The sequence below is a fragment of the Brassica napus genome, chromosome A2 (assembly GCF_020379485.1).
Source record: "Brassica napus cultivar Da-Ae chromosome A2, Da-Ae, whole genome shotgun sequence".
Taxonomy (NCBI): domain Eukaryota; kingdom Viridiplantae; phylum Streptophyta; class Magnoliopsida; order Brassicales; family Brassicaceae; genus Brassica; species Brassica napus.
In genome coordinates, this window is record NC_063435.1 from 26,895,589 (window position 1) to 26,918,237 (window position 22,649).

Genomic DNA, 22,649 nt, shown 5'->3' on the forward strand with positions numbered 1-22,649 from the left:
GTTCTGAATAGCACACTATAGGTGTTATTTGACTATATACCATGGTACTATAAAATCTGATATCTATAGCTAGAAAAACAGTTAATTAAAAATATTAGAGATTTGTGTCACTTATCACTAATTAAGTTTAAGTTGAATGCTCGTCATAAATTAAATATAAATAGTATTTCTATCGAGGTTCAACGTGAAGAAAATGTAAGAAATGAATGAAGTCTTACATCGATAGTTCCTAATTAACAAAATGAGTATCTGCTATTATAATTGTGTGTGTTTTAGTGATTTTCAAAACAATTTTGCCATTTACATTCCACACTTTAGAAATAGAACTAAAAAAAAAATTACTAGTTGAATTTTTTTTTTTAAAAGTTCTATATTGTTTAATAGAACAAAAGCATTAATATAGATTGCCATATAATCGTCGACCAATTGAAAAATTGTTTCTAAATACCTCCCATGTTAAATAATATAACTAGATTTTGAATTTAATTTTTATTAAATAAATAATTTTTAAGTTGTTTTATCATAATGATTGAGTTTGAAGCAGCATTTTTATATCCAACCCTGACTGAGGGTCCCATCGGTAGACTCGACGACCCATAATATAATCCAGTTCGCATTTATAAAAAATATGGTAAACCTAATAACAATCCAAAAATCTGCTATTAACCCGTAATACGATACCGATTGATCTCATATAAACTCAGAAAACATGATTAAATTTTTGATTAAATTTTTCATATATTTAGGAAACTAAAATTGAATAAATTTGAGATTTCTTAGCTTTTGATTAAAATTTTATTTTATCATTCGATAAAATGTTAACAGAAAAAACAAATTTTATTGATATAACAGTGTTAGTTTATTTTTGTTACAAATAACTTAGTATAAGTTTATGTTTTCATTTTTAGGTTTAAAAGTTAATTTTATAATATTTTTTGTTAATTATTTATTATGTTATTAGATAAAATTTTAATTTGATTATACAAACTATTCAAAGAATTTTTTTTTATGATGGATGAAAATTAAAATTAATGATATTCAAATATGTATATGATATATGGTTTAGGGTATAGTATTTTAGTTTATATTAGAAAAAATAGTTATATTGAATATATGCATAATATTTGAATGATTTATTTTGAATATTGATACATTGTTTTTTTGAAAAATAATTAGATGTTATTTTGTTTGTTAATCTATACCCTTTTATTTCTTTTATTTCTGAATGATTTTGAATTGTACAAAACATAGATAAGTTGTTAATTAGTATAAAAATCTCAGTGCATTTTAGTATGTTTACTTAGTGTACGTTTAGAATAAATATTTATTCTATGTGATTTGATTCAAAATTTGAAATGAATGAATATTAAAATAACCGCTTTTTTTTTTTGAATTATACAGAGGTATCCTGGCCCCACATAAGTGATCCAGACTAGTCACGTGTTGCCACGTGTCGGTCCTCTGTCCCTGGCGATGCCGAAATGTTAATTCCCCAGTGACCGGAATTCGAACCCAGGTGGCGGTACTCACAGCTGTAAGCCCTTTACCACTAGAGCTAGAAGCCCCGGTTAAAATAACCGCTTTTGTATTTGGTAAGATACTATATTGACTTATTATTGTGGGGCATAGTATAATAAATTTGGTTGATTTTATTGTTAGTTTAAATGCTGATCACAAACGTGATGATTCTGGTTACAGAACACATTCTCTGTTTTTTGTGTCACATGCTCTGTTTCTTCTTGTGACCTTGGCTCCACCTGAAAAATCTGAACACAAACGATACCATAGTGATTTGATCAAAAAAAAAAAAAAAAACTATATCATAGTGTAAACACAAAGAATAACAACGATACCATAGTCTAACTGAGAACTAAAGTAGCCACTGAACTGACTTGTAATTTTGGAGAAACAAGTATTAAACTTCAAAGACGCATAGATTGTTACTTGTGTATGTACAATGATAAAGAGCAATTAACATATGTAAGTAAGAAATCTAAAACAATTATTCAGCAGGAGAAAGAAAGAAAGAAGTTTACTAACAGCAAACCTTAGATGCAAGAAGGACATACATAACATCATTAAGAAAATATTAAAACTCATAAAGGATTGCCTTTTGCTATGTTTCAGTGTAAAAACAATTAATCTGAATGATATGTTTGTTCGCATAAATCAAAACCACCAAACTAACTTGCATATCATACAGAAACAAACACACTATAGCAACGATATACCACCTGATTCAGAGCTGAAACAGCGATGGATGACGGAAGAAGACGAAGCGGGATTGGTAGCGCGATGGAAGCCAACGGGTCTCGCGGTGGTGGTGGCTATTAAAGATAACTACGAAAATGAGTTAATGAATGAATGAAATCTGATCGATTTTATGGCAGATTTCATGAAATTTAAAATAGTATTATAGCCACCAAATGTTATGCCATGTTGTTCCAATAATTAATGTGTGAGATAAGTGTTTATGAATGAATAAAATCTGATATCTGTAGCTAGAAAAATAGTTAACTAAATCTATCAGAGATTTGTGTCACTTATTACTAATTGGGTTTAAGTTAGATAAATCTAAATATAAATAGTATTTCACATTTTAAGGTGAAGAAAATGTTAACAAATGAAATCTGATTACGAAAATGGATTCATTCATGAATGAATGAAATCTGATTGGTTTTATGGTAGAAATTCATGAAAATTAAAATAATATTATAGCCACCTTATGTTATGCCATGTTGTTCCCACAATTAATGTGTGAGAGAAGTGTTTATGAATGAATAAAATATGATATATGTAGCTAGAAAAATAGTTAACTAAATCTATCACAGAGATTTGTGTCATTTATTAAGTTTAAAGCTCGAGATAAATCTTTTTTTTTTTGGAACGCAACTTCATTAATAAACTAAAACCATCAGAGCACAGTGGTTAAACCACTCGAGATAAATCTAAATATAAATAGTATTTCACATTTTAATGTGAATAAAATGTTAATAAAGTAATGAAGTTTTACATCGATAGTTCCAAATTAACAATATGAGTAGCTTATGACTTTTTGTGTGTGTTTAGTGATTTTCAAAACAAATTTGCCATTTTAACATTCCACACATTAGAAACAGAACTAAACATATTGATGTAGATTGCCACATGGTAATCGACAGTTGAAAAATTGTTTTCTAAATACCTCCCATGTTAAATAATAGAATCAGTAAACCAATATCTTACAAAATATACTACAACCAGCATCATTACATTCGCTTAGACCGAGTGTCTTGATGGAAACATTTATCAACCAGAGGAAGCTGAATTGGTTTGGGCGGATGTATCACTTACCAAACCACCGAAGGTAAATATCAAATTGATAAAAAAAATATATCAAATTGATTTTGGAAAAAAAAACTCTCACTAGTTGAGCTTGATTTTTCAGTAAGAAAAGTGGCATGTCTTGTTGATTAATCCTCTATATATGTATATATAAACATATTTGGTATAATCAATCGATTCAATCAATGAAGTTGTTAATTAATTTTCCATTTTGTAGTTCACCATCACATTTAACAATTTGGAAAGAATAGGAAAAAATATAAAATTTGATAGGAAGTTCAAATTAAGATTTAACAAAGTAATCACATGATAAAATCTTATTCTTCAAATGCTTCGGCGATCATTGAAATGAAAGCACTAAACTTGCCTCCCCCTTCTTCATCCCCACCATCAGCTCCTTCCTCCTGCTCCTCCTCCTCTTCTTCGTCTTCCTCCTCCTCTTGTCCTCCTTCCTCTTTTCCGCCGCCACCGTGGTGACCCTTATGTTTTATCTTCTTGAGGGTGGCTCCGAGACCAACCATCGCTGCAGCTATCTTCTCCCTCTTTGATCCATCTTTCTTCTTGTCTTCCTCTTTCTCATCCTTAGGGTGATGATGGAGGTGGAATATTCTTCTATGCTTATGAGATTTTTCCTTCTCTTTTTCCGGTGAGGACTTTCGGATGGCTCGTTCAACGTGAGCAGCCTCTAAATTTTAACCAACTGTTTCTCCATCCTTTCTCACTCTCTTTGGATTTTTTCTTGTTCTTTCTTCTTTGCTTTTTATGAAATCGTGCTTTGAGGTCTCTTTGTGTTTGATATGCACATTTTATAAGCACTGTCCATGATCCACAACTCTTACTTGATTATTTAATGTGCTGTAAATAATTCTAGTGTTCGCACTAACGCGCTGACTTTCACTAATCTTGACCGAGTAAGATAGCGTACAGGAATAATAGTTAGTACTTTTCGGTTTGAACACGAGTAAAATCAGTCTTTTAATACAATTTGTGTTTTTTTAGTTTATCATTTCTCGATTGCTAACATTATTTTTACTCAGAGGCGGCAATGAAAATTTAAAGGCTTCAAACAAAGTTGACATTTTCATTAATAGTTGTAGTATTTAAACAAATAAAAATAAGTGTTAAAAAAAGAAGTTGCCAAATGAGTGTTGACCAGAGGCGAATGACTCGGTCTTTCAAGTGAAGTTCTTTGTCTACCCGGTTCGGGGATGATTTATGTTCCACAAAAAGAAATAGTAATGTCAAACAAAAAGAAATACTAGTAATGTCAAGCAAGCATAATTAATGAATAATTTTGAATATGGATAATGATAATGCCGAGTAACGAGTTGTTGACCTTTGTCAACTTGAACTTGAATATATGTTTGGTAGTGATAATTAATAGTTACTGGTGAGGTGATAGAAAATGACTTTATGACCACTTGGAAAATGAAGACTATATCTTTTCTTTTTAAATACTATATATTCCCTCCATTTGATATTAGTCTTTTTTTAATCTTTAAATTTGTGTTATTATAATATTATTCATGTTTTTAATGTACATATTAAATGAAATTTTTCAGTTTTATCTTTATTTTAAGCTTATTAATTAATAAAATTAGATAAATAATTTGATAAAAACATATATTAAATAAGAATAAAATAAAAATTTAATACATGTAAAAAATAAACGACGTTTATTATGAAATGGATAGATTATTATTTAATGCATACACTGTTTTATTGCCAAACAAGAAAATTGGAATATATCATACGTTTAGAACAAATAGCGCGAAGTGTGAGTAGTAGAATAATTTTTTATTTAAATGCCACAAAGCTATAAACGATCTTATTCTTTTTCCACTGAATTAAATTTATATTAACATCATGTTTTTTGAGAGAGTTACAAAGCCGGATCAACCGGTAACAAAGCCCGCCCGAGAGTTATACGGGAAGCTAAAACCCCCAAAGATTTGAGTTAAAAAAAATAAACCCCAAAGATTAAGGGAGGCTAAGCTGGGCAAGAAACAATCTTATTCAAATTCTTAAAATGGCCATCTCCGGTATCGAATGCATATACTAAAAAGTTATGCTGTATCATTCACAGCCTTGTTTATCAGCTCCAATCGCATACACGATGCATGCATGAGCAATGAATTGCTAATTAGTAACGACAGTAATTCAGTCCCATTGTTACATTTGCTTAAACCCCATTAAAGTTTAGATTTACACCAGTCAATCATATTCATATTGTCTAGGTAAAGACATTACCGAGAGTCTTGATTGACTAATTAAATCCTCGGCTAATGTTTCACCACATTTTCAAGCTGTTTATATCCATTGGACCACTACAATCGTCTAAAACTTCAAACTATAATTTTTTTGCTATAACTTGATTATGTTAGATGATAGATACAGCATGATCTAATTAAACTCTAGCAATCTTATGCCAAATATGATTTACATATTTGTGTTAGATACAGCTGATCTACTAATTAAACTCTAGCAATCTTATGCCAAATATGATCTACATATTTGTGCTAAATGCATTTACGAATACCTTATAAACAAGATTTGGTGAGAAGAAAATGTTAGACCATGCGCATTAGGGGTTTTAGTGAGGTTCATGGGCTCGAGTTCTAAGGGGCCGATGAATAAAAGAAAATAAAAAATGGGTTCGTTTTGATGAACCGGGCCTTGCGAGTGATACCGTATGAAGCGGGTTCAAGCCACGCGTCGGGTGTTGATTTGCTGAACGAAAGCGCGTAGAGGAGGAGGAAAGTTGGGGTTCGACGTGTATCGCCTCATTTGTTCTTCTCCACCAAAAAGCTAGGGTTTTTTTGTGAGAGGCGATATTTCGTGCGACTTCGTCTCCTGGAGGTTTTCTCGTTCTAATCGACGACGGAGTGTCTTCTACACTTGCTCAGGTGAGTATCGAGTAGATTGAGGGTTGAATTGGTTCGATTTTGTGGTGGAAACTCGAAACCGTTTTCTCGGATTTCAATTAAAATTGGGGCTTTCGCGTTAGGGATGTAAATCGAAGTCTGGGTTTCGAATAATTGCTGTAAATCGTCATGGTCGTTTCATGTAGGGTTCGTTTCTTTGAATGTTCGAAAGGGATTTGCGATTTGTGTGATTTAAAATCGATTTGGGGGTTTTTTTTTTAGGGTTCTTAATCGATATGGGAGTTCAATTGTGGTAATGTGTGCTAATAATCTGTCGTTAATGTGTGCTAATAATTGCGATTGAGGGTTCACGGTTTGTTTAAAACTCGATTGTTGCAGATGGAAACTCCCCGAGAACCTCATTTCTTCAAGCCTCTTTTTCCTGGTTTTCAAAGTGGCGTCGCAATACCACTTGACTTCTACGCAAAACACATACAAGGGGCTGAGATCAATAAACCATGGAAGCTAAGATCGGACGCTTCGGATCAAATTTGGGAGGTGATCCAAGAAGGCAGGACACTCACCAAAGGTTGGAAAGAGTTCACCGAAGCACATGATCTTCGAATCGGTGACATTGTCATCTTCAAACACGAAGGAGACATGGTCGTTCATGTGACTCCTTTTGGTCCTAGCTGTTGTGAGATTCAGTATACACATCCTCACATCGTTAAGGCAGAAGCCGACGCGGATGATGCTCCTACTTTCTCATACGACTACTGCTTCTTGGCTGAGGTTACTCCTACAAATCAAAAGGACGACAAAATGGTGAGTAAAATTTAGTTATTTATTTGTTTCTAGTACTGCTTCTTGGCTGATGTTATGTATGTGTTTGTAGTTTCTTCCTGTGGAAGCTATGAGGTGTGGTGCTTTGAACCAACAATGCAAAGAGGTCAAACTTGTCAACAAGGAGGGAAAGTCATGGACTGCGCGCTTCGGATTTAGCGAATCAGACGGCGCATATTACATCAACAGAGGGTGGAGAAAGTTCTGTCGTGATAACATATGCACCAACGGAGATTTGTTTGTGTTCAACGTGGTTGGAGTCGGGACTACAACTCCATTACTGTGTGTATGTCCGGAAAGGAAGGAGTGTACTGAACTACTGATCAAGCACTTCAGCAGAATCGATGGTAAGTCTTCTCATTTGACTTGTTTGTGTTGTCTATATCTTCAATGTTACTACTTTGCTTCTGCTTTAACTTGTGTTCTCTTCTTCTACAGGTAGCATTGCTTCTACCTCACGAAATTAGATGGCTCTTTTGCGGTCTTTCCTCTCTATCATCTTAACTTGTTTCTTTTTGTTTCATTAGCAACTTATCAACTTATGTATTTCGGTTTGTAAAACTTGAATGGTTTTTCTATGTGAACTTTTGTCCTAAGTTAAACATTCTCGAACTTAATTCCTTTGTTGAATGCGTAGACTGATCATCGAACAAAATGTTTCTATGAATTGAATTTAAGTTAAGAAACAACATAAAATTTTAAAACATAGCTTTTCTACATTTGAAAACACAAACGAAAACTTAAACTCCAAAACTAAAACATAGGGTGAATAAAATGTTTTCATAAATTTTATAATATATTTTAATATTTTATTCATGTATTCTGAATAATTTTAAATTTTTAAAAATAAAAAAAAATATTATTATTTTATTCCTATGAACTCCTTCTTCGGGTTCACTAATGCAGAAAACTACAAATTCGGGTTCATAACTGTTCATGGGCCCACAATAAAATATTAAAAAAATTTGGTGAACCCCAAAGTGGGGTTCACCAATGCTCATGCTCTTAGGTCTCTTCGAATTGCAAAATCAACACAATAATAGAGCTAGGTTCTCTCCTGGTGTTGACACATCAGACTTTTAGAATCTTAAGAGGTTGATATGTCATTAAATGAAAAAAAGTTGAAAGTTAATGAAAATATTTGGTTTCTCCACGTCATTCACATCTTAACCTTTTTCTCTTTCTTTAATTTCATCGAAGACGGGATTGGTTTGGGAGATGGAGAAAGTCGCAGAGAAGAGTTGTGGGCATAGAAAGATGAGGCGAGGAAAGTCTTCGGCGGAGATTCCCTTTGATTTTAGGAAGTGATCATAGCGGAGAGGATGACGGGAAGGTTGTCCACCGGTGGAGCAAGTCTGGGATTGTGAAGGATTATTCCGAGATACGAGAGGCATCTTAGATTTTCACGGTGAGAGGTCTGAAACTGAAGATAGAGAGGTCTAGAGTTTGGAGGAGGAAAGGAAAACGACGAAGATGAAGATAGAGGTTAAAGATGAAGTGAAGCATATAGGTAGCCATTGATATCGTCGTCGCTTCTTAATTTCACCATCGACGAACAATCCCAGAAGATGAATCATCTTCTTCTGAAACTCCACATCCGAGAGCATCACATGTTAGACGAGTCGACTAGACTGATGATCGAGACTGGAAACGTTTGAGCCGGCGAGATCTGATCTGGCAGCGGCTGTGCATACGGCTCAGCTTGATTCTCGTTGACATCTCATCCCTTCGCTATTGAGTATACATTGACTAATTGTTAGATTAACTTGTCTAGAGAGGCTGCGGTTTAGAGAACTTAGGGGTTTGCTGGAATTGATCACTGCTACTGCTTAATGCTTGCACTCTGCTTGATTATGACAATGGGGGATTTAAAGATGATCATGAAGGTGTTTACTTTTTTTTTTTTTTGTAGGGACATTTGGTTATTAACTATGACCAGAAAGTCATAGGTGGTTTCTACGATGTGTATGGGATTACATCTAATTCTCTTTAACAAGGGAAGATGCCAGTTCAAGGTTATAACAAACGAATTAAAGTATGTTTTTTTTAGATTTGAAAAGACTGATGTGATCTATGGATTGGTTATAACATATGTGCTTTGTGTGCGTAGACATCATCACTAAGCTTGAAGAGGCGTTATTGCTTGAGCCAAAGAAACATGTTGGGATTATGGATTGGTTTCATGGTCTCAGAAAATCACGTGATAAGGGAATCTCTTCATGGGGTTGGAATCTGAATGGCTAGCATTCTACTCATCATGCGCTATTTCCTTGGGCCTTGACTGTATATGATGGTACTAGCCTATGTGACTTTGTCTGAAGGCTATCTTATTTCTCTCTGTATATTACTTGTAATGTTGCTTCTGTTTGTAGGTGAGCCTGACACAGAGTTAAAGCTTTCATGTCGACAAAGATCTCCCTTTCTACAAAACAATTACCGAGATAGTAGCTTCAAGCAGCTATTTTTCGTATATACAGTAAGTATTCTATTTATCAAGTGGATATGCATATCGAAATCTTGTGCTGCTTTTGTAACTAGAAAAAAACATTATTTCTGAAAGCATGTGAAATAAGACTTTAAGAAAACAACCTTTAGAATATCTAAACCGTGCACATTTCACATGTGTGTGTGTCTGTTTTCATACTTTTTCCTTAGTTGATGGACCTCTACACATTGTTATATTTCAATATCTGAAATGGTAGCACTTGTAGAGTCCTGGAAGCAGAATCTGAGGAAAACCTTAAGATTTACTACTTTTGTTTAGTTGGTGAACACTGGAAAGGAAAGAGCAAAAGTGAGCCTTATTTTTTACATGGGCGGTGAGTTGGCATCTGATTCCTTTCTATTACATTACTTCCAGAAGAGCAGATGTTTACCAGCTTTACATTCTACATAACTCAATTGGTGGGACCTCACATATGTCAGGGGGTCATGTAAATGAGTCATTCATGTAAGGAGGAATATGTGACATATTTTCCATAAGTGATTATGGCTTCAAGTCAATGTGTAATTGTTTTTTATTTTGGGTCTGTCTTCCTTTCAGAAGTGAAGATGGGTCTCTGGCGTCCTCTTAAATCACAAGTAAGTCACTTTATCTTAATAGCTTTAAAAGTAAAACTGTTGGTTTGCATATATCTCGTGGTCCACGTTGACATTATTTCTTATTGGTTTAATGGAAGACAATTAGGAAAGGCAGTACCTGAAGTTTTATTTGTTACAAGCGACCTTACATTTCAAGTGTGCTAATATAATTGATCTGATGAATGAAACAAAACAATAAGATTTGTTCTCTAAACCTGATGTCAAAGTTTTGTTCTTTAATCGAATCTCTTTTGTTTTAAACATAGGTTCCACTACTCCACGCAGAGATTCACATGCTAGGCTTTGGCACACTGATACTGAGTGGCACCAGTCAATCAGTAGCGTCAATATTCAATATCATCATCATATTTCATTTTCAGTATATGTGTTTTTATTATGTTAATAAGAGTAAGTATTCCGTTTTTTCAAAAAGAAAACAAAGTATTCCCCAAGATACAATATAACAGTAAAAAAATCAAAAATAAAACAAACTTTAATATCATGCATTAAACAAAAAAAAAAGTGATTACTAAAAATCCCTTACACAAGGAAACAACAAATTAACAAATATATAAAGATCCTTATTAAATAAAAAAAGTAAAACTTTTACTAAAAGTTATACATAACTAAAGTATGTTGATATCTACGAATCACAATTTTCACAATATTAATAACATTAAATTTAAAATAAATAACAATTATCAAATAAAAACACATTTTAAAACTATTTAAGGTAAAAATCAGTTAGTGTTATAATATTCCGCGGCGTAGCGCGGATTTTGTCTAGTAGAAAAAAAAGGAGCAGGAAAAAGGCATTTTGTTTTGAAAACACTTTAGCATCCCAGAAGTCAAGATAGTGAAGTCAAAAGTACGATCCAACGGCTGAGAACTCATCAAAATCTCACACAACTACAACACGATATAACCTTTATTTTATCGAAAACAAAATAAAAATCCGTAAAGCATCATAAAAGAAAAAGAAAATTAAGAGAAAAGAAAAAGAAACAATTTTTTAATTTTTTTCTCTCTATCTTAGAAAAAGAAAGTAATGGAACCTAACGAAAGGCACCACCACCACCACCACCACCAAGAGCATCATCTCACTTCTCCTTACTACCACCCTTTCCACCACCACACTCCCACCACCGTCTCCGCCGCACCCTCCGACAATGGTAATTTTCCACCACCACCTATCGATGGATCTTCTTCTTCCTACCATCACTCCGCGCCGTCTTCAGCTCCGATTGAGCCAGTCAAGAGAAAGAGAGGTCGTCCCAGGAAGTACGACACGCCTGCTCAAGCCTTAGCTGCTAAGAAGTTAGCTTCTTCCGCTAGCAGTTCCTCCGCCAGAGAAAAGAGAGAGCAAACCGCCGCCGCCGCCGGCGTTTCGCCTCCGTCTAAACCCGGTTCGAAAAAGTCACTTTCGGGCTCTTCCGGTAAGGATTACGAAAACCCTTTTCTCTTTTTCGTCTAATTGTTTAGAATTCGACGCAAAGTATTGAACTTTTTGGTGAAAAGGTTTGATCTTTGAATCGAAAGTTCTTTGAGTTCTATGTAAACTGTAGCTGTATCTTTCTAGTCATTGATCTGCCAAAAAAAGTTTCCATTTTTGGTATAATTGTACTGTAACTGAGTTTCCATAAGACTCTCTGTGCTTCATATGTCATGTCTTAGAGCAAAAGCCTTGTTTTAAGATTGCATCATTTTTTTGCTGGAACTTGTCTCTTTGATTGATTGCATTTTTTTTCATTAAAACTTGTGGCATTACAATAACAATGATCTGGTCTTTGCTTCTGTATTCAATTAATTTTCTACTAGTGTACTGTACTCCACTTGCCGTTGTCATTATTTTAACCCTTTTTTTTTCTTGTGACAGGGAAAAGTGGACAGAGTTTTACTCCGCACATTGTTAATATAACTCCCGGTGAGGTGAGTGTTTTTTTACTGTAGCCCTGTTCGTTTGGTTGCTGCAGGTTTCGGCGTCAGCGGCAGCGGCAGCGTCAATGAGAACAGTTGTTGTTTGTTTCGCAGACGCTGACGCTGCCGCATATTATGTCGCGACTGCAGGTTTTATCGGCGTCAGCCGCAGGATCAGACGCAGCTTCTTGCGTCAACAAAACGAACAAGAGTTGACGCAGAATGTTGACGCTGCCGCTGCCGCCGGTACCTGCGGCAACCAAACGAACAGCCCTTATGATACTATTTTTAAACGCATTCATTGAGATTTTATTTGGTAAAAATTGTGAATCTAGCATCATTTGAAATCGAGTTTGCTATAGAGCTGTGTTTCTGTTGTTTCACTGATGCTGATACAAATGGGATTGGTTCGGATGTCTTCTTATGTGATTTTCGGATTAATATGATAGGATGTGGCTCAGAAGATTATCCATTTCGCCGAGCAAAGCAAGCATGAGTTATGCATTCTTTCTGCATCTGGCACCATCTCTGATGCATCCTTGTCTCACCTCGCTACAGGAACCAGTGCATCGTATCAGGTGATTCTCTTGTTGCTATGCATCTGTACCCTCCAAACTAATATTGAACTTTTGTTTTAGGGTCAGTACGAAATCCTCTCACTGAGTGGATCTTATATTCGGGGAGAGCACGGTGGTAAAACTGGTGGCCTTAGCGTTTGTTTATCTAGTTCAGATGGTCAGATCGTTGGTGGTGGAGTTGGAGGACCCCTAAAGGCTGCTGGTCCAGTTCAGGTACCTTCCCCTCTTGTTATTGATTCCTTGATAATTTGCCAAGGTTGATAAGATAGTCTCTGGTTTTGGTTTTGGCTTTGGTTTCCCTTGCAGGTGATTCTTGGTACGTTTCAGCTAGAGAGGAAGAAGGATGGGAGAAACGGTGTGAAAGGAGATGATGCTTCTGGAAGTGGAGACTTGTTACCTTCTTCTCCCTCTGGCGCAGAATCTTTGCATGGATACCGTCCTGTTATGGAACCTTCTGGAAGAAACTCAAACGATGAGCATTGTACCATGACTAGTGGTGGAGCTCATTTCATGATGCAACCACCTCAGGGCATGCACATGACACATGCCCGGCCTTCAGAATGGGACGGTGCTGGGTATGATTTGTCAGGTAATAAAAAATATAATCAATTTTTTTTTTCTTCAATTGATCTTTTGGTCATTTCTTTGGTGTTATCAATACTTAGCTCACAAAGACTATCTTATGATGTGATGTTGTGCAGTACTGAGAGGAAAAGGGTCATCAGAAAATGGAGGATATGAGTAAATGGGCAGATTAGTACTGATTCAAGTTTCTGAAGAAAATGTTTGAGCATGAATCAAGGTGAGAGTGGACTTATCATCATATAATGTCTGAAGGATTTTTTCATTGCAAAGGCAGAGAGAGAGTGACTGAGTGGGAAAGAGCAGAGAAGACAGTGGTGCTTTTGTTCTTGGTTCTGTGTAATCTTATAGTAGTTTTTTTTTTCGTAACACAATCTTATAGTATTTCACATCATTTTCTGGATTCATTTTCATCTATTTTTGTTCTTTTTTCTTCCTAAATTCAGTTTTTTTTTTCTTGTGAATTTTAGAGATAGACATTTTGTTTTGATAATTGGCTTTTTTTAAGTTTACTTTGTCATGTTTATATAGCAGTAGCCTGCGTTTTTGTCCGAATCCGTCAAACCAAACCGAAACTTTTGGTCAGGAGTTCAGTTTGATTTGGTAGATTTTTCTAAAAATTGGATTCGGTTCGTTTGGCAGTCAGTTATTTCGTTTTCTTAAAATAAATAATTAAAAATCATAATCAAAAATCTAAACGGAATTAATTGAATTCTCAAGCTAGATAACTGAACAAATCAAAATAAACTTAATTTATTTGAATTTTAATAAAATTAAACCAAAAAAACTAGAACTTTCAAATCGAATTTTATTCAAGTCTACTCGGTAAGACTTATGTCGAACCAAACTAATTAAAATTAAACTACCCGAACCAAATAAATCCAAACTATCTGAATCTTTGCCTATATAGATATATTTTGATAAAAGCTATAACTATGTTTTATCACTGTCCTGAAAAAACACACTATAGAGGATAGGCGTGTTATTTGGTTGGCTATATACCATGGCGTTGTTTTCTCCCAAACGGTACTTGTTGAGTAAAACTACGCTGGTTTAGTACTTAACCGATCCTAATCAATTACTGTTATTTTTCTGTTAGGATCACTGAAAGCCACAACGTCTCGAGTTCGACATCCAGATGCTGTAATTCCCAATTGTTCATCTCTCATGCCAACAATTGGGAATTGGGAACTATGAACCCTAATTCCCAATTGCTCCAGACGCTGTAGCGAGAGACGCTACCAGACTATGAACCCTAAGTGATTTTTCTCTGAATTGGGAACTCTCATCAGCTCAATTTCGTCTCCGATCTAACCTCTGATGGCGTCGAAGCCGTTGAACAACATCTGGATCCGTCGCCAGCAGTGTCCCTGCGGCGATTGGAAGTGCTACATCCGCCTCGAAGGAGACGAATCAACAACCAAAACCGAGATCGAATCAACAACATCCTCATCACCATCACCATCCTCATCATCCTCATCGCCTTACGTCGGCCAAATCTTCAGAACCGACGAGGAGGCCTTCGAGCACTACACCACCTTCGCCAGAAAAACCGGCTTCTCAATCCGCAAAGCGCGCTCCACGGAGAGCCACAACCTCGGCGTCTACCGCAGAGACTTCGTCTGCTACCGCTCCGGCTTCAACCAGCCTCGCAAGAAACCCAACGTCCAGCATCCGCGCGAACGCAAGTCCCTTCGCTGCGGATGCGACGCCAAGCTCTACCTAACCAAACAAGTCCTTGCAATTGAAGGAACCACGACGACGAAGACTCAGTGGTACGTTTCGCAGTTTAGTAACGTTCATAATCACGAGCTTCTGGAAGACGAGCAGGTCAGGCTCCTCCCTGCCTACCGCAAGATCCAGCAAACCGATCAGGAGAGGATCCTCCTCCTCTCCAAAGCCGGTTTCCCCGTGAACCGGATCGTGAAGCTGTTAGAGCTCGAGAGAGGCGTGCAGTTACCTTTCATCGAGAAGGACGTTAGGAACTTCGTGAGGGCGTGCAAGAGGAGCGTTCAGGAGAGCGACGCGTTGCTTAACGAGAAACGGGAGAGTGATTTGATGGAGCTTTTGGAGTCGTGTAAGGGGTTTGCTGAGAGGGATATGGGGTTTGTTTACGAGTTTACGTCGGATGAGAGTGGGAAAGTCGAGAGCTTGGCGTGGGCGTATGGGGAGTGTGTTCAGGGGTACTCTATGTTTGGGGATGTGGTTGTTTTCGATACGAGTTATAGGTCGATTACTTATGGTTTGCTTCTTGGGGTGTTCTTTGGGATGGATAATGGTGGGAATGCGATTCTTTTGGGGTGTGTGTTGCTGCAGGATGAGACTTGCCGCTCGTTTACATGGGCTTTACAGGTTTGTGGTTTTTGTAAATGTTCAAGATGTGGTGTGGTTAGGCCTGTGCATTTCGGGTAGTTCGTATAGGGGCTAGAGGATCCATTTACTACCAATTTTCAGTTCGGGTTCAGGTTCGACTCTAAGTAGTTTTGTGTGGTTCGGTTCGGATAGTAAAACTAGGAAGTGGAAAATATCTGGAAAAGATATCGGTTCTCATTTGGTTCCGGTCCGGTTCAGTATTTTGGGTAAAATATCGAAGCATGATTCAGATAAAAATTTCTGATATTTTGGATTACTTTGGATATTTCGGATAAAAATATTGGGATGCTTTTGGATACTTTTGACTAGTTTGGATACTTTATAATAGATTTTTTAAACTATTAGTATATAATTAATGCTTTTATATATTCGGGTTTCATTCGGTTCCGGTCTGGTTCAGTTATTTCAGATATAGAATTATAGGAACCATTTGGATATTTAAGGGTTTTCGTCCAGTTCCGGTTTTGAGTATTTTGGTTCGGTTCCGGTTCAGGTCTTGGGCATTTTTTTCCCAGGACTAGTTGTGGTCATGCTCTCACTTTTTGTTTTGTTTTGTTTTTTTACAGACTTTTGTTCGCTTCATGAGGGGAGGGCATCCTCAGACAATAGTGACGGATATAGATACAGGACTTAAAGATGCTATAGAGAGGGAGCTGCCAAACACCAACCATGTGGTGTTTATGTGTGACGTTGCCTCCAAACTAGCAAGCTGGTTTTCTCAGGATCTTGGGTCGCACTATGACGAGTTTAGAGCTGGGTTTGAGATGTTGTGCCGGGCAGGGAGTATTGATGAATTTGAACAGCAGTGGGATCTCCTTGTCACTCGGTTTGGTCTTGTTCCAGATAGGCATGCGGCTTTGCTTTACTCGTGCAGAGCAACCTGGTCACCTTGTTGTGTCAGACAGCATTTTTTAGCTCAAACTATGACCCCTGAGTTTAGTCTATCTATAGATTCTTTCTTGAAAAGAATCGTCGCAGAACCAACGTGCATGCAAGCATTACTTGAAGAGGTTTGTGAGTTCATTATTCAATTTCAGTATTATTTCATTACTGCCGTGGGTTCATTAATCTAGAGAGCTCGCAGGTCAGTGTTGCTGCAAGTCTAGCCAAGCAAATCCCGCAACGAGTTCCTTATCCTACCATGAAAACATGTATGCCTATGGAAGATCACGCGAGGGCAGTTCTGACGCCTTACGCCTTCAGCGTGTTACAAAATGAGATGGTTCTGTCTCTTCAGTATGCGGTAGCCGAGATGGCCAACGGTCCGTACATCTTGCATCACTTCAAGAAAATGGAAGGGGAATGCTGCGTGTTCTGGAACCCGGAGAACGAGGAGATCCATTGTTCGTGCAAGGAGTTTGAGCATTCGGGAATCTTGTGCAGGCATTCTCTTCGAGTTTTGGCCGTGAAGAACTGCTTCCATATACCGGAGCAGTACTTTCTGGTGCGGTGGAGACAGGAAAGCTCCCTTGTTAGTGAAGAGAATCAGAATGGTATGGGTATTGGCGATGACTGTGTTCAAACGTTTCAGTCGCTTACCGAAACTCTTCTAACAGAGTCTATGGTCTCAAAGGATCGGCTTGATTACACTAACCAAGAACTTTCTGCACTTATCGATCGTGTAAGGAATATTGAACCTGCTAATACTTGTATCAGTCATGACTGCTAATCAAGCAAGTGAAATGTTTCGAGGAGGGTAGGTATGTTTTTCCTGTCTTCTTTGTGTTTACTCATGAGATGCGTCTTTATTAGAAACGTTTGTTCTTAACTATCAAAAAAAAAAAACTATTTCTCTCCACCTTTCATTGACAGGATAAGTTGGTAGCGTTTGATCTTTCCCAGTTAAATAGATGCAGCTGTTCTGTTTCGTGCGTAAAGGCTTAAGGTCCGAAAATTGCTATGTCACATTGTGCCTAATGTATCACAGCAGTCTTTTGAGACGAGTTTTAAAGCTTTTAATAGATGCGTTTCTTGCCTAACGGTAGTTAGTTAGTTAGAGAAGAACACCAAGGAAAAGTTTGTCTTATGCTCTATCACTGATGTTGTATTTACTAGATTTGTAAACTGCGTTTTTGCTTCTAAAATTGTCTTTTTAAGCTACTTTCTCGTTTCATTTCCTAATACAGATTTTTTTTTTTTTTTTAATGTTCTTGCAACATGCAATATCTGAGTCATTGTATTAGAAGCTGCAATAGCAGCAATGTCATCAGTCATCACCACCTAGCCCTTATGAGATATCCTTAGGCCTTAGCTGCATATAAGCTCTGATAAGACGATACAAAAACGGGAAGATATATGTATCAAACAAAGAATCACATACTTGCCAAAAGCATGAAGTATTGTGATATGGAAGTTACTTATATTCTAAATTGTATTCTTTTAATACCAACATCATCATTTATCTGCCAATTATCATCTCTCGGTGGCCTCACTACCAAATCAACCATCCCTAAACTCTCTTTGACACCTCCCTCCAACTTCATCACACTCTGAGTCACAACTAGATAGAGTCCATCTTCAGCTTCCACCACCTTTTTCTCCCTATCCATCACAACCGTGTTTGCCTATTTGCCTCTTCTTTTCGGTTCCACGCCAACACTTCCCTATCATCTCTATAAAACAGCCGATTCCCAACAGAATTCCTGACGGATATTTTATTGGGAACTCTGTCGGAATATCCCTTGTTTTTTGTAGTGCTCCTTTCCCAACCCCGTAAAACCAGCTATCTACTCACTCTGTCTCAGCTTCCACAACACCAAACTCTCCCGTAAAGATTCGATAAGGATTAAAAAAATTCTAAAACACGTATTTGACTCGATAAAAGATGGGTTAGTATCACAATCTCAGGCCGTAAAATTATTTTTGAATCAGATTAAAACTAATGAATCTAAGCGTATATTATGCGTATTTTCTCAGACTTAATTAGATACTTAAACACTGGATAATTAGTAGGGATGTATATTACCATCACTTGCTTGTTTTATGTTTTTGCACAGCATTGAATGAACGCAAATTTGGTTATAATATGAAAACTTACTTATTCAACGCTCTCTTAAAAAAACACAAATCGTTGATCTACCACTTTCACAAAATAGTGTAAATTATACTTTATATATCTTTCTGTAAAAACTTATATACCGTATGTTTTGAACTTGATATATCAAAACTTAATCTGATGTAAGCGACTAGACGCTCTTACGTTTAGTCTATTACAAGCGCATGTACACACGTGTGATTTACGAACAAATCATTTACAGACAATATTTTAGGTATTGATGGAGAAGTTTCATAGACCAAACCATAGTTACGGACAGGATTAGACAAACAAATACGAAAAATTGGCAATTTCTAGTACTGTGTAAAAACGGTGGATCTTAAAAAGAAAAAGAAGAATCTTGAAGAAAATGATAGAATGGCTATAAAGTTGTTGTAATATTCGTTACGTTTTTTTGTTTGTCAACAATGTCGAGCTACATTGAACGTTTATTTGTCGTGCGGGAGTGTTTGTTACGCCTGCATGTAACATCCATTCTCGCGTATCTGTCATACGTTGTTCACTTGTTGGTTGCTTCGTTCATTCTAAAAGATAAAATAAATGTTACATGTCTACAATGTTTCTATATAATTTAAAAGAACTCCTTAATGTCCGACGAAAATGTAAATATTTTTGGACATCTAGTTCTCATTTAATAGGGGTACGCATATTTATGTACGTAAGTGTCAAGTATGTATATGGGATGTGTACCAATACTTTGTTTGTTTTGGCTGGGAAAATGTCGGTAATTCTTTAACATAGAAAAATAATCAAGTGGTTAATGTACCCTAAGAGAGACACAAGAAAGGGGGACGGGAATCATAAATACATGTGAAGAGCATATACTATATACTATTTTGCCAAATATGGAACAATGGTATTTTACTAAAAAAAGATGAAAATTAAACAATAAATAGTCTTGGTTTAACCAATAAAAATTTCTTAAAAGCTTAACCCTATAGTGATCCATAGTAGTATGATATTGATAGGGCTTTAGTTTCCAAAGGCTGGAACTCTGTTCCCCGTAGAATGTTCTATCTTGGATTATCATTCCTATGGAGATCTCAAAATATATATACAACATGTGTGTTTCGTGATTTAGGGAAAGATTTGAAGTGATTTTTTAGCCAAAAAAATCACATTTAAGAATCGAGATTAACAGAGTTCGTATACAGCAAGAGATCAGTAAACGTGACGTTGGTGTCAAATCAAAACACTGTTTGCTTCTTGCTTCCCACTGACATTAATGGATTCTCACGCGCCATTCCGTGGCTCTCTACCTCTTGTTTAAAAGTCCCCCTATGTTTTTTTTTTTGATAAATTCTATCGACTGATCCAGTCGGTTCCGGGAGGAATGCACTTAGTACTATAGAGTGGATTAACCCAAAAGCATACCACACTGCTTGATCCAAGTTTGAAATACCTTTCGACTAATGCCATGGAGTGAACCAGTCATCTGTTATGGCCCACCATATAAACCATTTGAGCCGAAGCCCAAATCCAAAGTGGTCAAGTAATGATAATTTAGTTCCAAGGGAAAATCGAACTCACAACTGATGTGGATACACACCAAGTTCTCTATGGCTACGTTTGATGTCTACTTTATTATTTATTGACAATTTTATTTTTTTCACTCTTATTATATTGTAGATGCCAAACTTGTCTTGGATGGTGATCTGTAAATCATCTGAATACTATACATTTTTCCAAGACAAATACTTCTTAGAATTACATGTACAAAACAAGATCAATCTAGAGTAAAATAAAATGAGTTAATCCATTTTTATTAATTGAAATCTGAGTAAAATTTCATAACATTTAATATGGTTGCATGCATGGTTGTGGTAAAACATTATTTCTAGGGTTTAAGCCTTTTTGGAAACAATCACAGTTACTCTAAAAATCTGAATCTGGACCGATAGTTTAAATGGTAGTTTAGTAACACGAGATCTTGTTACAGTTTAGCATTATTTGAAAGCATTTCAAATTTGAATCAGACATTGTGGTAGTTTTTCAAAAAAATATTTATTTTATAACACTAAATACATTTTACTAAAACTGACATGATCAACATATATTTAATATGGTTTAAAACTCTCATCATATATGAATAGCGGTAACAAAACTTATATCAGTTCAGTGTAAACTAAAATTGATCCAATTGAAAATAGTTAGCATTGATCCATTTATTGCATATTAATTTCAAGTAAAACATATTCCATATGAATCATGGCTTCGTTTAATCCCAATACATATTATCTACGTTCTTGTTTCATTGTCTGTTATGAAGTTTTTGGTCCAATCATCAGTTTGTAGGTCTTTTTAAATGTTTTTTTTTTCAGTCAAGCCAGCAGCCTTAGTTCTTTGTTATTATTATCTTTTCTACCATAAATTCTTACAAACATGTGCCAATTTAAATGTTATCGCCATTTTTTCAAAAGAAAAAATTCACTTTGTGTCACGATCCAAACTTCTGTCAATTCATAATTATGCTTGCGATACTATAGCGACAATGCCTATGCTTTTTCTTCAGAAAATTTATCATCGGATAAAACACGATCTTTTAGGCTTTGAATGTTACGAACCGTCTCCGAATAGTAACTGTGGTTTGAGCGGTGCGGGACAAGCGGTTTGACTGCGGTGTGGTTCTAACAGTTATAAAAATATATAAATATATAGTATATGTAAAAAATTCTGTTACTGTTAACTGTGGGGCGTGATGGGACAATGGTCACCATTTGAAGCCTTAGTATCTTCTACAAATCTAGCATATAATCAATCCTCAAAAATTCTGTAACCATGCCATAAAATCTGATAGAAAAGTGCTCGCTAAACCTTTCCCGCGTAACATGTGGAGTTAAGATTCATTTCATACGTGTTGTAAATATCAGCTGGAAATCGTGATAAATACTTGGATGATCAATGTCATAAGATGCCAAATTGTTTGTTATTAAAATACCTATATGTCGTGAAATTCAAATCAAACTTCTCACATAATTGTGATTGTTTCAAAGTGCAAAACTCAAATGACGAAAGTTGTTAAAGGTAATCATTTTGTAAATACACTTTGATGATGGCTGTGTGTTTAGGAGGATGAATTGAACTTAGACATTAATCTGTCAGTTATACTATGAAGAAAACGAAGGGCCAAATGAAGGAAAACACTATGAAAACGAAGGTTTAACAAACATTCACACACGAGAAAGTCTTTTAGAAGAGACAAACAAAGTTGTAGACTATTGATTCGTCGCTACCACAAACTAATAAGGCAATAACTGAAGATCCTGGCAATGATATTTCCAAATAGTTTGGTGCTAAAATTACTCTAGGAGTTATTGCCAAATTTATCACGACTACTAATGCCGCTGCTCAGCTGGCAGCTTTTACCATTGAGATGAAGCTGTGCACATAAAACTTTATTCAACTTGAAGCAAACAAAATAAGAATTTAATTACTTGGGCGTGGACACTAACGCATATCACAAAGGAGGCGTTGTTTGTTTTCCTTTCTCAAGAAATATAATATAAGAAATGATCGAGTTCTTAAAGTATCTCCAAAAGACAATCTATAACTTCAAATATGAAGTTTTTTTATCTCTAAAAATAAATTTCAAAACTTCAAATTTGAAGTTTTGAGAAGTGAAACTCTATATTTGAAGTTTCACTACTCAAAATTCATATTTTTATTTATATTTTGGTTCCTACAATCACACATCACATTTATGATTCATAAATATTTTCTCGTTTATTGTTTTAATCCTTAAAAAATTATATCTCATATATAAATTTTGTTTACGAATTTTAAATTTTACACATAAAATTAAATGAAACTTTAAAATAAGATTTAAAATATTTTAAGCTCGATTTAGACATTAATGATATACAAAACTAAACTAAACCAAAAGATTTTAAAAAATTACATAAAGACATAATTATTACACAAATTTAAATATTACAACAACATTAATAGTCAGGTAAGTTTGATCCGAAACCTTCAAAATTTTCAAATATCGTCCAATTTTTTTTGTTTAACTGAAGATGGTTGTTGTTGTTG

At 35.7% G+C, this 22,649-nt stretch overlaps 3 protein-coding genes and 1 pseudogene across 8 annotated transcripts; 3 read left to right on the plus strand and 1 right to left on the minus strand.

Moving 5' to 3' along the window:
* Window positions 1–3,510: 3,510 nt before the first annotated feature.
* Window positions 3,511–4,347, minus strand: LOC125580747 (annotated as a pseudogene).
* A 2,124-nt stretch (window positions 4,348–6,471) lies between these two features.
* Window positions 6,472–7,801, plus strand: LOC111201711 (B3 domain-containing protein REM9-like). 2 transcript variants are annotated; one of them, XM_048745800.1, is made up of 3 exons: window positions 6,472–7,013; window positions 7,084–7,378; window positions 7,470–7,801. In XM_048745800.1, the coding sequence occupies exons 1-3, from the start codon at window positions 6,588–6,590 to the stop codon at window positions 7,496–7,498; spliced, it is 750 nt and encodes a 249-aa protein (XP_048601757.1). In that variant the 5' UTR covers window positions 6,472–6,587; the 3' UTR covers window positions 7,499–7,801. The 2 variants fall into 2 exon arrangements, with proteins under 2 accessions (XP_048601757.1, XP_048601754.1); XM_048745797.1 differs by having other exon boundaries at window positions 7,084–7,801.
* A 379-nt stretch (window positions 7,802–8,180) lies between these two features.
* LOC106367772 (putative protein FAR1-RELATED SEQUENCE 10) lies at window positions 8,181–17,675 on the plus strand. Of its 4 annotated transcripts, XM_048745811.1 has the most exons (5): window positions 8,181–8,185; window positions 8,713–8,716; window positions 14,509–15,541; window positions 16,129–16,572; window positions 16,647–17,675. In XM_048745811.1, the coding sequence occupies exons 3-5, from the start codon at window positions 14,510–14,512 to the stop codon at window positions 17,229–17,231; spliced, it is 2,061 nt and encodes a 686-aa protein (XP_048601768.1). In that variant the 5' UTR covers window positions 8,181–8,185; window positions 8,713–8,716; window position 14,509; the 3' UTR covers window positions 17,232–17,675. The 4 variants fall into 4 exon arrangements, with proteins under 4 accessions (XP_048601768.1, XP_013663068.2, XP_013663067.2 ...); XM_013807614.3 differs by lacking the exons at window positions 8,181–8,185; window positions 8,713–8,716 and having other exon boundaries at window positions 14,288–15,541; window positions 16,647–17,258; window positions 17,375–17,675; XM_013807613.3 differs by lacking the exons at window positions 8,181–8,185; window positions 8,713–8,716 and having other exon boundaries at window positions 14,289–15,541; window positions 16,647–17,262; window positions 17,375–17,675.
* On the plus strand, window positions 10,743–13,701 carry LOC106367767 (AT-hook motif nuclear-localized protein 14). Of its 2 annotated transcripts, none has more exons than XM_048745821.1 (6): window positions 10,743–11,548; window positions 11,989–12,041; window positions 12,479–12,607; window positions 12,674–12,820; window positions 12,914–13,196; window positions 13,309–13,701. In XM_048745821.1, exons 1-6 carry the CDS (start codon window positions 11,161–11,163, stop codon window positions 13,350–13,352), a joined length of 1,044 nt encoding a protein of 347 aa, XP_048601778.1. In that variant the 5' UTR covers window positions 10,743–11,160; the 3' UTR covers window positions 13,353–13,701. The 2 variants fall into 2 exon arrangements, with proteins under 2 accessions (XP_048601778.1, XP_013663063.2); XM_013807609.3 differs by having other exon boundaries at window positions 10,753–11,548; window positions 12,668–12,820.
* Window positions 17,676–22,649: the final 4,974 nt, after the last annotated feature.